This window comes from Corvus brachyrhynchos, unplaced genomic scaffold (genome assembly GCF_000691975.1).
Source record: "Corvus brachyrhynchos isolate BGI_N302 unplaced genomic scaffold, ASM69197v1 scaffold229, whole genome shotgun sequence".
NCBI lineage: Eukaryota > Metazoa > Chordata > Aves > Passeriformes > Corvidae > Corvus > Corvus brachyrhynchos.
The window spans coordinates 1,419,158-1,435,466 of NW_008240042.1; the positions used below are offsets into that span (position 1 = coordinate 1,419,158).

The 16,309-nt window shown below is 38.3% G+C and overlaps 1 protein-coding gene across 1 annotated transcript in view; it reads right to left on the minus strand.

Annotated features, from left to right (window-relative positions):
* DCLK2 (doublecortin like kinase 2) overlaps nt 1-6,158 on the minus strand; it is a 91,626-nt gene extending 85,468 nt beyond the window's left edge. The window contains exons 1-2 of the mRNA XM_008641340.2: nt 6,123-6,158; nt 2,618-2,766 (exon numbers count right to left, since the gene is read on the minus strand). Of these exons, the coding sequence (XP_008639562.1) occupies nt 2,618-2,766; nt 6,123-6,158 (185 nt within the window). The remainder of the gene's footprint in view (nt 1-2,617; nt 2,767-6,122) is intronic.
* Nucleotides 6,159-16,309: the final 10,151 nt, after the last annotated feature.

A 16,309-nucleotide genomic window follows, 5' to 3' on the forward strand; every position in this document is an offset into this window, starting at 1 on the left:
GGGCGGGGAGCGGGAAGGGAAAGGGGTTCTTCTAGGAAAAGGCAGTTTGGAGGAGCAGTTTTCCCGTAGGGGTAGCGCTGCCCTTCTTGCGGCCGTCCAAGGGCCCTGCGTCCTTCAGGCTGCCTGCCAGCCCTCTCCGGGCGTTACGTGGGCTCAGTCACAGCGTTAAAACGCTAAAAATGTACGGCCCTCAGCCTAAAATACATCCCGTGGGGTAGAAGAGTAAGCATCCCTGTCGTTTGTTGGAATAACTGCTTTAAAGGGCACGTAGTGATAGGACATGGGGTGATGGATTCAAACTGAGAGTAGGCGTAGATTGGATACTGGGACGAAATTCTTCCCTGTGAGGGTGGTGTGGCACAGGTTGCCCAGAGAAGCTGCTGGTGCCCCATCCCTGGAAGTATTCTAGGCCAGGTTGAACGGGGCTTTGAGCAACCTGCTCCGGTGAAAGGCAGGGGGGTTGGAACTAGATTGTCTTTGAGGTCCCTTCCAATCCAAATCATTCTGTGATTCTATGATTTTCCTTTTGTATTTGCCACCATCTCTCTCTGGGGACTCAAATAACCCCATTCACACAGCCTAAACCTCCTAAATATGCTGCAGCTCACGTTCCATGGCTTCCCCAGGGATCTTCTCAGTGCTCCTGAGGTTGCTCAAATCAAATTCACTTTTCATAGAAATGGCCAAAAAATGCACTGAAATGGATGCAATTTCAACTTTCTGCCAACTTACTTTCAACCATTACAGGACGAATTTTCTTTTCTTGGTGTGATGAGAATGTAAAAAAATGTACAAGCTTTTACAATTATGTACATGTTTTCCCTTTTTTTAGGTCTCTTGCATTGGGAAGTGCCAGTTGTGTTACGTTGTTACAGATGACCACTCTGTGCTCTTCTGTCCAATATCCTTTGCCACACTTTTGATGGATTTATTATTTTTCTCTTTTCATGTTTTGAAATGCCAATAAAATTGAGCACTTTCTCACCATTATTACTGGGTGTCTTACAAAGTAGATTAAACATCTAGCTACAGTATTCTAAAGATGATACATGGAAAACGTCAGTGAAACTCACTCTTTATTGAAGTGCCAACTTCTGTGATGCCTGAAAACCTCCACAGGCAAAAAGAAGTGATAAACTATGGAGCTGTATTATCTCCTCTGGTGGTAAAATCAACAAAGGGAACTGAATGAGAGGGAATTTTGTTACAGTCAGGGCAAATACACTTGCTAAGATTAGACACGCAGGTCTTGCCTAGAAACCAGGACCTAAAAGCAACAAAACCGCATGGATAAACTTTTTAGACTGTCTTTGATATGTAGTTTCTAGTTCTGATTACAGGCAAAGTTACACAGATGAAATTCAAACTCACGTGTGTAACTTTGCTCCAAAGTGGATGGGTCTCAGCTGCAAAGCTGTATTTTTTCCAAATGGTACCACTCTGCATGGGTGTGTCTGGCCTATGCAGAACAAGTCACATTTCTTAGTTCAAACCTCAGCTGAAGGTTATTTGGACTAACCTTTTTGAGTTTACTCAGAAGCAGGTCACAAAAGCCATGGGAAATTTAATCCCCCTGCCTCATACACACCTTTTGTCTCTCCGAGCTGTTAAATATTGCCACAGTACAGTGCTCAGCTGTGTGTAGAGGGCTCATGCAGACTAGTATGTAAATATATATATGAATTTAATGTATTGGCTGTGTCTGTGACTGAATATAGGTTGGAGAATCCAGTGCCAGGGTTATCATTTTGCCAGTTTGAAGTTTTGTGGCTGGGTGGTAGCATAGGTCATGTGCAGGGCTTGCTCTGACTTCTGAACTTTCTAGCTAGAGAAGGGATGGAGGGAAAGGAATTTTATACAACTTCTGGTAAAGTAAAGCTAAAAGGGAATTCTCTCTCCTCCTCAAAGGGAATTCCTGCTACAGAGATTTTTTGAAGCCTGTAGAGCAACTGTGTTTTGTAGAGCATATAAACATGAAACTGACTTCTGGTCTGTAAAACTACTTCTGTACTAAGAGGCTATTTACAGAGAGGCTGGGATTAGATCTGCATGTGTAACTGCTAAGGAACCTCAAACATAGTCCTTCAACTTGTGCTCTCTTTTTTTTTTTGCTTCTCCTCAGATGTTGTGTGTATTTTTAATAAGCTCCGTAAGCCCCTGTTGAGAAGGGTTCACAGTGCATCCATTGGTGTTTATGCTTTGCCTTTTCCTTGCCACCTTGTTTCCCCTACAGAGTTATCTGTTGTCAAACAGATGTTTTGAAAGACGTTCCAAGATGAGGACTATAATGCCAAAACAACCCCATATGCAGCTGAAGGACATTTGTTGTTACACTTTAGAAAATTAATGTGATTAATATGCAGTCCTGTAGGGAACTGAGCTATGCATTCCCATTGTCTTCTTCCAAAATAGGGTTGACAAATTAGCAGTTCACTTAACAGCAAGCAAGGTTACAGGTATAAATTATACCTTGCTTATTAACCTAAATCTCCAGACACCATTAAAATGTGATTATTATTCATTCTTGTGATATTCTTATTCTATAAATATACATTTCCTGTTTGAAAAGAAAAGAGCTTCCAGTTTTCATGTCCACCTAATTAATCAGTTCACTCACCTGACTTTGCTTTGCTTTTTTTCTTTCTCTTTTATTGTGGTAGGCATAATGAATTCTTGGTTCAAATCTCTCACTGCATCTAGAAGAGCTCCTGTGTGGTTTTGTTGCTCAGTTGGTTGCTTGTTTGGTTGTTTTAAAACAAGCAAGCCCTGTGAGAAATTCCTAAAAGGAAACCAAAAAAACTTTACCATGGAATGTCTTTTCTTCTTCTGTTACTTGAACTCTTTACCTTCCTGTTTGTAATCAGTGACATTCAAGACACTTAGAACATTTAATAGGATTGAGAGGTGAGATTCAGTTCAGAATCAGAGTTTCCAGTGGGTGGTTTTAGAAAAAAATTATGTATCTGAGCTTTACATTTAGCTCATTGATTCCACCTTGAAAATAATAATACATAATGTTGCTAAAGAAAGAAAAAAAACCACCATAAACTTGGAGTTTATTATCTGGAAAATATTATTTGAATAATTCAAAGAAAATGTTTGGTTATAGCATGAAGGATACCAAATTTGTGTATTTAAGCAATTAAATTATTATTTGCAATGATTTTTTTTTCAACCCAAGAATGTTAAAATGTTTTTAAAATATTCATACAATAAAATCTCTCAGCGTCCCTGTGAGATTCTGTGCCCTACTTCATAAACGCATAAAATGGGAAACCAAAAGCTTAACCAACTTCATCAAGTAGCAGAGAAATATATCAGCATAGGTGCAATAAGAAAGATCCTCAGTCCTTAGCGACCCAGCTGTGCCCAGGTGGCCAAGAAGGCCAATGGCACCTGGCCTGGATCAGCAATAGTGTGGCCAGCAGGACCAGGGCAGGGATCATCCCTCTGTACTCAGCCCTGGTGAGTCCACACCCCAAATCCTGTGTCCAGTTCTGGGCCCCTCACTACAAGAAAGACATTGAGGTGCTGGAGCGTGTCCAGAGAAGGGCCATGGAGCTGGGAAGGGTCTGAGGGAGCACAAGTCCTGTGAGGAGCAGCTGAAAGAGCTGGGGGTGTTTAGCCTGGAGAAAAGGAGGCTCAGAGGAGACCTCTCGGTTTTAGCCAAGTGAAGGTCAGTCCCTCCTCTCAAGTAACCATGGATAGGACAACAGGAAATGGCCTCAAGTTGCACCAGGAAAGGTTTAGATTGGATATTAGGAAAAAGTTATTCGCTGAAAGGGTAGTAAATCTTTTGAAGAGGCTGCCCAGGGAAATGGTGCAATCACCATCCCTGGAGGTATTTAAAAGGTGTGCAGATGTGGCGCTTGGGGACATGGTTTAGTGATGGACTGGGCAGTGCTGGGTTAGCAGTTGGACAGGATGATCTTAAGGGTCTTTTCCAATTTAAATAATTCTATGATTTCATAATCTTATTATGAAGCTGTTATTCTTACATTAACACTTCTTGATGAATGGGAATGTGAGTCTGAAGGTTGTTGAATATTGAATTATCTCTCTACAACTTAATGTATCATAGGGAAATGTCTGAGTCCAGCATCTGTGATAAGTCTGTGTGTGTCTTCAGAAGGCTTCAGAATGATTCACCTGTTTTGATAGATTAGATGAAAATGCCATGCAGAATTCAGTTACTTGCTAAATGACTTTTTACACTTCTCGAAGGATACCTTCGTCCTTAAATTTGTCTTTAAAGAGTACTTCTGAACATCTATTTAAGAGTTCTGAAAGTAATAAAAAACCATATGAATGAAAGCTGTATAAAACCAATGTTGAACCTGAAACACAGAAATGGAGGGAAGGAAAGATCCTCACATTATGTTCTATTTCAATTTGCTGTACCAAGGAAGACTCAAATGTATCAAAACCTTACTTAAAAGTATGATTAGTCATCCAGTGTTAAAAATAGGAAAAATGTAGGATCTTAAAAAAACCACTGAAGCATTATGTTATTTCAGATGTTAAATAACTTATGAGGAGAAGATTCCAATAAATCTTTCAAAGATCACTGCCAACAGGTATTTGTTGTAGAGAATTACCAATATAATTAAAAATGAAAAATTAATGGGCTTTCTGAGACAGCTACTTCAGCAAAGGTATCTGAAGTAAACTGATGCCCCAAACCTGATATAAACTAGAGATGAAAACAACAATGAAACAGTACCTATTCTGAAACAAATGAATTGCTAAAGGGATTTCTAAAAAATGTAGTTTTACAACATGATGGTTACTGAAGCAAAGCCAACTACATACAATTCTCTCATCTACACTCCTATTCCTGTATGGTTTTTTCTCACCCACCTGGGACTGCTGCCCTTATTTGAATCTGATATTTGAAATCTGAATCCGGGAAATGTTCTGGGTAGAATAATAAGCCTCATCTCCAAAAATGTCATAGAGCAGGAAGTTAAGATAGCATATTTAGGTTGCTTTGAGAGCAAACCCATAGTACAGTGTAGCTATATACCAAGAGCATCAGCAGGCAATAGAACAACTGCAGAGAATGAAATGAATAATAATTTTGCCCCTTGCTTTCTTCTGTGTCACAGTTGACTTCACTGGCTTCAGGGCCCTTTTCATCCAAGGAATGACTTTTCGTAAAACAGGAGGACAGTGTACAAATGACATCTTTTGATAATATGACCAAGACGCAAGAAAAGTTGAGGTGCCATTTTACATCAAAGCAGTTAGCACAGCTGTCAGCAAAAAGACAGGCTTTCAAGCCCACAAACCTCTTTCACATCCAAAAATCAGCAATGTATTAGCACCATTTAAAAGCAATTTTGCTCTAAGAAAAATTACTTAAGCAGTTAATTATGTTAATCAAAGTTAAGATCAGAGTGGCGTATTAGCAAGAGAAAAGCAGGAGATTTAGAAGCCTTGTGATACAGACAGTAAAATAGGTGATGGTTGCTTGTGGGAGGTAGAGGCAGAATGAGGAACTGCCTCGAAGAAAAACATTAAGTGTAAAAAAGGCCTCCTGACTTTACACTGGATCTGTGAATTTCAATACCTAGAAGAATATAGGAATTTTACTCCTTAGGTTTACTTTCTGTCTGGACCTTGTAACTCCCTTGAGGATTTTGAAAGTCATAATTAATGCAGTATAGAACAGTGATGCTTTACAGAAATACCTTGAAGACAGGAGAAGTGGAATGACATGTAGAAGTAAAGGTGTAAAGTCATATATATATATATATGTATATAAAGATTAGTTCCTACTCCAAGGTGGAGTAGAAACTCATCGCTGGGAAACAGAAGAAAAGAAAGGGGGTAATAAACTGTTGATCAGAAGTTTTGTCTAAGCTGCAAGAACAGTAAATGTAGCCTTTCTTCTTCATCTGAAGACCAATCAGGTGCAATATTTAATTAAAAAATGGTGCAGGGAGACCTTCAGAATAAGCAATTGCTGGATGTAACTTCGATTCTTTTAAAGAATAATCAAATTTTATTTATTTAAAAGTAAGCAAGCTATTACTGCTGGTCTGTTGATATGTTTAGGGTGAACATGGTGATGTCTGTGGATGCATATCTTGCTTTCAAAGCCTTTATATTAGCCTTACCCTTGTTTCTGCTTGGCTGTGGAAGTCCTGGGCCATGGTGATATTCCCAGTGATAGACTTTATAAAGCATCAAAGCCTCCTCTGTACAAATACAGAGATGGAGATGATCAGAAAGGGTTGTAGAAATTGCTGATGAGAATTTTATAGCATTATTTAAAGATCTGTCTGTCACCTAGCCAGCTACTGAGAGAGACTGAGTTGTAGCCCCTTAGAATGTTTTCACTCTTTTTGTGCTAATATATGCTCCGTGCACATCACTAGAGCGCGATTTCAGCTCAGTGCTTTAGAGAATTCTTGCATCTAAAGATAAATGTTGTTCTGGAGGTGAGAGATCAAACCCAATCCTGGCCTTGCAGGCTTGTGTGACTTCTTTAGTAATTACGGTGTGAATATTTGCGTGTGTGTTGTCAGATTTACTGGAGAACGGCATGCTGCTGTTTTGTTCCTAATTACCAGAAAAGGTTTTAGTTAACTTCAGCAAAATTTTTCTGTCTGTTCATCAGCACAGTACAAAATGAAGTTCAGTCAATAAGGTCAGCTCCTGTACAGGAAAGAGAAAGCAGCCACTTGGCTTTCATTTGATGAGAGCATTGCTTTAGTTTTTGAGAGGAAATCAGATGCAGTTTTGTGAAAATCCTTAATCTTCTCCTGTTCTTTCTCTATCACTCATACTTTAGTTGGCATGTTTTATTACTCCTTGTATTTCTGACAAGAAATCTATACATTTGACTTCTTGCTGCCAGCAAAACCATTTGCATTAGGAGCAGGATGATGTCTCTCAACTACTACAGCCAGTGTGGTCGAAGTTGTGTGGGAAATTTGCCAGATTGAACTTTTGGTCTTAATAAAATAATGAAGTGCTGCTTTGGGGCTTAATTTTTGGGGGTAATGTTGTGAATATCACGTTAATTTTCTCCAGATGACTTAGATTGAGACTATTGCTGCCTTAATGACTTCTTATTTTAATGTTTCCTTTAGGATCACTGATCCTTACCGGTCTGGAAAAAAGAAAAGAATCTGATTTGTCAATAAATAAGGAAACCATGAGAGGTAAGTGGAGGAAATCTGGTGAGTGTCTTAGGTCCTGGTCGCATGTGTGGGATTTAAACGGAACAATTTTCTGCAAAACCAGTCATGTGACAGAAAGTGAACAATTTGCTGCAAAACCAGTCATGTTTCTTCCAGACAGGGTAGTAGTCTGTGCTGCTTTGTAAAGAGCTGGAAATAATACAGAATTAAAGCATTTGCACAGAGATTGTCAAGTGCAGCCAACTCTTATTCTTGAGAAGGCAGAACCTTAAGCAAAATAATTTCAAGGTCAGTTGTGACTCAATTAGGAAAAATTCTTATTTATACTTCTAGCTGAGAGGCACAGGAGGGGGGGGCACAGATGAAGGGGCGCAGAAGCTGACTGCTGACAAAAGAACAGCTATGGCTATAGGCACAAAGTAACCTTGGGCTGTTCCAGAGTTCTCAAAGTATTTGCTGAGCCTGAATTTGACAAAAGTAATAATTTTGAAACTTTTTATTCCCTTGAAGGAAAGTTAGATGCTAGGGTTTAATTGGAAATGAAGCCTTCTTGGAGAATTTAAGGTGTTTTCATTATGAACTTCCTCAAATCTCAGAGATGGGAGATTTTAAATGCAATAAACCCCTTTGGTTCTGCAGCAGTAAGGAGAAGCAAACCATTCCCACAGTACTCAGTTTTAGCTCTTCCTTGTTTCTTTCCATAATGACAATGGATTAAGTGCTGCAAGTACACTGAAAGGACTTAGTGCTAAACTCAGAGAGGTAACAATCCCAAGAATTTGTCTGGAAGGGGTGTGCCTGCAAAAGGTAATTCATCAGCTGAAAAGCCTGACCCATGCATTTGCAGAACAGGAACATTAATAGTACTGACAAACACAAGAGTTGAAATGAAGTGTCCTGGGAAGGGCTTTTTCCTTACCATTAAATATTTGGGGTTTTATTTTGATTTTTTTCCAGAATTAGAAAGTTCTTTAGTCACTCCTGTATTGTTCTCCTGCCACGTACAGACAAAAACCTAAATGACTGAAGTACAGGGAAAACAAAAACCATTCTATGTTCTATGTCTTTTTCCCTCAGTGATGTAAGTCACTACATCTAGGTTATTGTGAAGGAGCCAGTGGTGAATTCTTATGGTGAGAAAAATCTATGGAAAAAATCCTTCTAGGAACTTCTACTCTTTTCTTGTAGAGACCTCTTAGGAAATGTGATTACAGGTCTTTATAAAAAAACCAAAATTTTATTTATCTATATTTTATATCTACACACACACATACAGTGTCTGTGTGTGTCCTACTTTATAGAACAGCAAACTGTAACACCTGGAAACGAGTAGTTAGCAGATAACAGGGAATTAGGCTAATAAACTGCTTAACGAGGACATATGCCAAAGTAGTTTAAATTGTGCTAGTTTGCAGTTCTATTCTTATGTAAGAAGCATTCAAATATAGCAAGACATGCAGGGGTAAAAAAGCATTTAAGACTATAGTTCATTCAAAGTCCAAATGCAAGTGCAGTAACTGTCCTATTTCAGTGTTTCAGCCATTAATAGACAGGCTTGTGGTCCAATATGAGCGGGGTTTACACCAGCTGGGATGGTATAGACTTGATTGATGTGCAAAGCTACATATTTCAGCAGATATTCCATCTGTTCTGTTGTCTGATCCTCTCCTGGCAAATTAGTCATGAGAGTCTGCTGTTATCATACTGTGGAAATATTTCTAGTTTGATTTTTAAAATTTTAGTTCTATTTTAATTGGACAGTTTTGTGTCCCACTGACACTTTTGTTTTGAATGGCAACAAAACAACTTTGCTGTGCACATGGAGGAACTTTCGCCATCCTGCTGCTCATTTACTGGAGAGCAGGTAATTCTCTGAGACTTAGTGACCTCTGAAATCATAGGCCAGTATTCTTTGGCCTGGGAACATCTATTACATGGAAATGCTGTGGATTAAAAAGGGAGAATAGAGGGAGGATTCATATTTGGTTTGTGAAGTATTTGTTATGTGAAAACCGTAGCAGATAAATGGTGATAATCTTGATTTTTTTTTTTTTTTTTTTTTTTTTTTTTTTTACTTGGTTTGATATTGCTTTTATTTTATCCTTCCTCCCCTCTGGAAGATTTTTAAATGTGGAGAAAAAAGTTGGCACCAACTTTGCAACATCTATCTTTGTAAAAGATACATGGGTTAAATACTGCTCAGCTATTTGCTGAATAGTGATGGTTTTGTCTGCATATGAGGAAAAAACATCGTCTGAGAGCTGTGTTTGTAGTCAGGGGAAGACTGGCTGTACCGATAGAGGGTTTGGTCAGATTATTCTGCCATCTTGTGGGTAATTCGAGGATGTGGAGAATTTTTGCTTCTTTATTTTAGAAATAAGAGTTTTATATCTTTGCATGTTAATATTTGTAGAAGGAAAATTTTGATATTATTATAAGAAAGGAGTAAATGTGAAAAGAACATAATTTCCAAATGCATCAGGTTTTTTTTAGCTAATTGTGTTTGTATCCTATTATGCAGCTTAGTTTTTTCTCCGTTTTTCATCTCTTTTCTTAAGTTAAGGAATATGTTTTCTACCTATGACATTTAACAGTGATGAAAAGGGAAATTTAAATAATATTTTCTGGACTACAGTTCTTTGTCTATTAGGAAAAAAACCCAACAAACAACACCCCCCCGCCCCCAGTAAAACAGAACAAACAAACAACCCCGCACTTTTGCCTGAAAGATTCCTTTTAGAACAGATTGCTTGACTGCTGTATCTTTGTGTCTCTGTTGCTGAGGAGTGCTGTGTGACCTATTGCTGTCCTGCTTTTCTTCAGTCCTACAGTGGATTAAGCTGCTTCCCAGCAAATTATTGGACATTTCTTGACTGAGGGCTAGGAAGAAGAGCTAGAAGAGCTCATGCATGACTAAAGAATTTTGTAACTCACAAATTGGGTCTAGCTAGCCATATCTCTGTCTATGTGCTGTTACGTACTGAAAATAAATAGGTTTTTAGTGTTGTCTATATCTCTGATGGTAAAAAAAAAAAGGGAAAGGCTATTTGATGATGGAGACATCAACACTACACATTAAACTTGTTTAATCTAGACCTATCTCTTTGTGCAATTCAGAAAAATAACATTTGGAAGGCCTTGGGTGACTTCTTGTTGCCTTATTGCTATTGCACAAGTGTGCTGGCTCTAGCTGAGCTGTAAGAAGTGATATCCAAACATATCATAAAATCATAGAACAGTTTGGGTTGGAAGAGGCCTTTAAAGATCATCCAGTCACCCAACCAACCCCCTCTGCAATGAGCAGGAACATCTTCTACTAGATTGAATGTGTGTATATATATATATATATATATATAAATGTCTATTACCCAAAGAGTTTACCTTTAAAGCAGGCCAGAAAGAAGAAGGGAGGAAGAAAGGGCATCTTATCTTCGCTTTAAAACAGGGAATTAGTACAGAAATGCTGTGGTGAGGCTCTCAGACCTTGAACTTGTATTTCCCTTTTCCCCAGACCACTTTCATCTTTACACTTTCATGTATTGTGAATTATTTACAATGGCAGCGGATCAACAGGAAAATAATACAAATGAAGGGTAAAAAAGCAGTTCTAAAGTCCAGTTTAAAGAAAAAATACAAAATCTTTCTACCTTTCTCTGAAGCTAGCAAAAATGCAGACTCACCCTTACAGGCTACTGCGCCTTAGGATGCTTTTTCACTGATGGAAAAGAAAGGGAAAATAAGTATTGAAAAAAAAATACCTCACCTCTTTTGAATGAGGCCCTAGAGGCTGTGATACAAGGTAGCTGTTTCTGCTAAGGAGCAGGAGGTATTTGCTGGAGAAACATCTCTGTGTGCCAAAGGAAACAGAGCTTGTGTTTGGTTCTTTATTATTAAAAAATACAGAGGTTCTGACAGGTTCTGTCAGTTTTACCTCTGCTGCTTAAAGCTGACCCTTCTCCATGTGTCTTTGTCTCTGAAAGAAGTTAATTTTCCTGTCAGCTCTTTGGCTCCCTCCGTTCCCTACCTGAACTACTATCTGTGGTATTGTGTTTGCTGGCGAATTAATCAACTACGGCAGACTCTGAGCTGTGTCATTGGAGTAGTTTTATAGGTTTTCTTTTCTTGATTTTTATGGGGGAAAAGATTTTTTGTAGAAGGGAAGGTTGTAGGTGATGGTAACTGTTTAATCAAGTGCACCCAAGTCGAAAAGGTTGTAAATTAAAAGACATGTAATTAATTTTTAGCTGTAAATGAGGAAATACTTCACAGATCCCAGACTACTTATTCATCTCAACAAAAGTGGGTTTTGTGGTTTGCTGTTGTGGATAATAGTTTGTTGGACTTCTAAGAGAAAACAAATCTGGAAGAAACAAGCAGTACTGAAATAGAAGGTTAAAAATAAGCAAAGAACTAAAACAATTGAAGAAATCACTCCGCTTCTTAGGTAACAGTACTGTAGTTGTGTTGTGGTTCAGCATGTACAAGTTGACATGCAAAAATGACAATTTACATTAAATTTTCTGAAAAGGATTTTGGAAGAAAGTTAAAATAATTGGAATAACTCTTTAAGAGCTTGTAGTTGCAAGGTTTTAAGAATCTCTTACAAACATTACAGAGAAAGCAGGAACACAACAAGAATGTTGAAGCTTGAACACGGTCAGCAAAACCCCTGGCATCAGACAAATCAGAAGATGAGTTGTCCTTGCTAAAAGGCAAATGAGATAGTTACAAAAACACAGCTACATCGACAAAAACCAGAAGACTTGTAAAGTAACTGCTCAGAGTAATTGAAGAAAAAAAGTCATAATTTTGCAGAGCTGGAGTAAAGCCCACTTACTCAGAGCAATGTGGTATCAAAAAAAGATACTGGTATCAGCCACCTGGTATACTGACTTGCAAAGTATTAGCTGAATTAAAAGTAATTTTATTTTTGAATTTATATAATGCTTCTGGTCACCTAACAAGGTATTAATCTCTTTTTTCAGCTCTTTTGGTTAAGATCTCTACTACAATGTCATCTGCCTCTTTGCTTTAAAATATATCCATTCTATGCTGCTTCTCAGCTAATATTTTCTATGCTCTCACATCGTTTTCCCAGAGTAGAGAAACCAAACCATTTTGACAGAATGCTGACAGACATGCAAAAAAACCTGCGGCACGAGAGAGATCTCACCCTTTCAGTACTAGTGGAGAAACTTAGAGTTCTTTAATGAAACTGGTATTTTAAAACTAGATTTGTGACCTTTATTGCTGCACATACCTTGTTCTTTACAAATAAACTACCCTTATTTACATTTGGGTGCTTAATTCTAATGGAGAACAGCTGGGTGTTCTGTGCTGTGGAGAAAGATGATGGGCTATGTGCTAGCACTTAATTAAAACTTCTAATGATACTCAATCGTCATTCCACAGATACTATGATGCTTGAATGCTAAGGAGTGGATTTTGCTATTTAAAACTCTGTGTCCTACTATGTTCCTGATTAAGCACAGGCTCTGTGCAGAGCCTACTAATATGTGGGGTTTGAAGTCTGCATAGTGATTTGTATGTCCAGGCTGGAAAATTGAAAGATGCAAAGGAAACAAGAATCATAGAGCAACCACTAGATTGGAGGAGATGTCTGGAGGTCATTTTGTCCAGCCTCCCATTCAAAGCAGGACCAGCTTCAAAGTTAGATCCAACTTTGTCAAGATCATGCAGCAGAGAATTATACAGACAGAATTAGAGTTCCGACATTTCTTTGATGTAAAGCTGTTAAACAAGCAACCAGAATCTGTTTCACATACTCCATCTGTGAAGCAGAGATAATTCTTGCATAAATACCCCCAAAGTATTTTGATCAGTCTGGGTAAAATAAGAGCTTGAGACAGGAGTGGTTCCCTTCAGTACTAGGGTAAAATGATTTTTTTCTCCTTTTCTTAAAGATGTGGAGGAAGTATAAAAGAAATGTTGCATTTCCTGTCAGTATCAATGAGGATTACAAGTACTACTAATATCCTTTCCATTGAGTAAATAGGTCATATTCATATTTTCTTGCTATTTAGAGTTTGAATTGCCCATTTTGCTGTTCAGCCACTTAGGGGAGATGCTGTATTTGTGACCACAAAAGTTTTGAAAGCTTCTATTTTTGTGCAGTTCATGCAACTATTCACATCAGGGAGAATAGAAATACGATCCCATGACATTATTTATATGAACTGAAACAAAAAGGTCATATTCTAACTGTGCTGGCTTTAGTCTTCTCCCTGAACATTGATGAATAAATAAGGAGACTCAAATAGTGCATGTTAGAGACAATGGCTGAGCAGGCAGCTAAATCCAAACAAGAATCACCTCGCTGAAAGCACGGTTGCATGTACTGACTGGGCAAAAGGTTACACTTCTCTGGCTTTTGTACTGGCAACACTGGGTTTAAGTCTCCTACATGCAGCAATTAATTCTCAAAACCCTCTCTGAAAGCCTTCTTCTTTTACTAGCCCTCAGTCCTGTTGCAAAGGTGACAAAGTCCACAGGATGCAATTTGACTGAGATCGTGTCAGTCAATGACAAGAAGAGGGGATATTGTTATACCCTCTGCCTTCTAACTTGCATTTCAGCCTTCTAGTGTAGATTGGCAGAGCAAGGCCAGGGCAGGCATGTCAACTGGCACAGAATATGGGGGCTAGGTACGAAATACAGGGATTCTGCCAGATGGGAGGGATTCTGAACAGCGGAGTTAGGGCAAGGGATGACAGAAGGATTGATGAAGAAACATCTTTAATAACTGCTACCCACCTCTTTATTTTTCTCAGCAACACTTCTGCCATGATCTGGCTGTGAAAAATTTGAGTTCTGAAAGATAGTTTAAATTTTATTTTATCATTTTTCAGTTTTTTTCTCCAGCCTCTGAGCTCTTTGTCTTCTGCCTTTTTATTTTGTTCTTTCTGGTATTTGCAATATTTCCCAATTTATTTTCTTCTGGCAATTTTAATTGCTATGCTGTTTTACTTCCCTGCCAAGTCACTAATGGCAAGACATGTAAAATATGTCACATTTGTTGGGAATAAGTCAGGTTATTCTTCCTATAATTAGGAAAATATGTAAGTATAGCTATAATGCTTGCATTTACTGATACACCTCCTCACTTCTATAAACACAAGCTTTATAAATACTCTTTATTTGTTTTCATTGATTGACTTTCAAAAGGTGAAACAGTTCAGGCAAATCCCTAATGAGTGTGGCCATTAGTTGTTTTGTTTCCCTTGTTTGGATTGTGGTTTTCTGGTGATGTAACACAATACTATCATGCATACATGAATTGGATCCCCAAAAGATTCCATTAAATAATTTTCAAAAATTCAGTTTCCTATTGTCCCCTGCCCTCTGCTGATTTTTTTTTTTTAAGGTATGTTTTAAAATGATGATTTGGTACAATTTGTAAGCTATGATGTTTCTAGAACATGGCCACTTACCTGCTGCAGAAGAAATGATTTTATTCCATTATTTGGCCCATAATTGGAGCTGAATTTACTGACAATAATCACAAGAAATTTTTTTGTATTTGTTAAAGTGGTACCAAATTTGCCTTTCTTTTCTCCCATTGCTTCATACCTCTTATGGCACACATGTCTTGAAAAAGGAATACCTCTCTCTGAAGTCCAGAAATCTTTAGGTACATACGGTCATGTTTAAAAGTCCCCTCTTACCTCCAGTCAGCACAATGTATTGCATACCTCTACCACTTGATGACTTGTCAGTTCTGTTCTCTACTTGCCTCACAGAAGGCACGTTTTTATAAAGCAGTGCAATATCTCAACGATTTGATGTGCCTCATTAATTTCTGCAGCCTCCTCATTTATTAAAAGTCCTTCGTTGTCTCCAGTTTTATTCTTTTCATGATTTGTTATAACCCATCCAATTTTCTCTTAACTGATTTGACTGCTCTAATTCATTCTGCATTTTGGCTGCCCTTCTCTTTGCTGCAGTAAAACACTCAGTATATTTGTATTCTGTTACCTGCATTACCCAATTTCCTTTAGTCTTAGATTCATGATTAGTCCCTGGTTGCTTCCTCTTCCTTGTATTCTTTTCCAGATTTTTTTCTGTACAGCTGATAACATCCCTGCTTGAAAAGGACTTTTCACAAAAGGTTCCATTTCATTTTTGTCAAACTTAAATTAGAAATTTCAGAAATGACAATTGTTAGACAGGTAAATGTGAGTCCAAATGTTTAGCACTCTGAGTAGGGGTTACTCTGGACGGTGTAAATGGGGGTCACTAATGACTCTGGTTTGTGTTAAAACTCCAATGAAATAGAAAGATAGTAGCAATTGACTCTCTAATTGGGATGTTGCTGGTCTATTAGACATGGGTCTGTATTCTTTTGTCCTTGAATTCTTTTCCAGTGTATTTCCCATTTCTAATGACAGCTTGATGCTTTTTATACCAGGTGTTAAATTAGGCGAGCTCTATGCTGCCTGATACTGAGTAGCTTTAATATTTTATGCTGCTGGAATGTGGAGGGTGTTACCAGAGCAGATGGATACCTCCTCTCCCACAAGTGCTCCTCCCAGGTGAAAACAAAAGGTTAAGAATCTACTGCAATCCTTCCTTGTGTTTTATAACTTAGGAGAGCTGTTTACACTCCACCTGGGGTTTAATAGAAGCTCTTCAGACCAAGATGTCCTGCCTATGGGGAGAACTAATTTTCTTTTGGATGAACTGTCATTATTGTGCTAACCATTGGAGCTGGGAAAAACTTGTCCCTAGCTGATCCTAACAAAATTAACGTGAGTTGTGGGCTGACTTCTACTGAATTTACAGAGGAGATGTTTATCATCAGGTGCCCATTGCTCAGCCTCTATCAACAGAAACCTGTTGAATTTGCCTCTGGTAGTTCATAGTAGATTTCATCCATAGTGCCATGATCAAGGAAGCAGGAATTATGTATTTCTTCTTCTGTAGGCAAAGTGTAAGGACTGACTGGAAGATCTTGGTTTGTTTATGCTGTTCCATTTAGTTTTCAAATGGAGCAGATCAGACATTAACATTGTATCAGCCAGTGCTAAGGTAAGCCAAGTCAGGACTGGGTGATGAGAGGGGAAGTGTGATCAATATTATATATTAAAATTTTAAATTTGTCATCAGTGCTAGGATTATGTAAGATGTGGTGCAGGGGC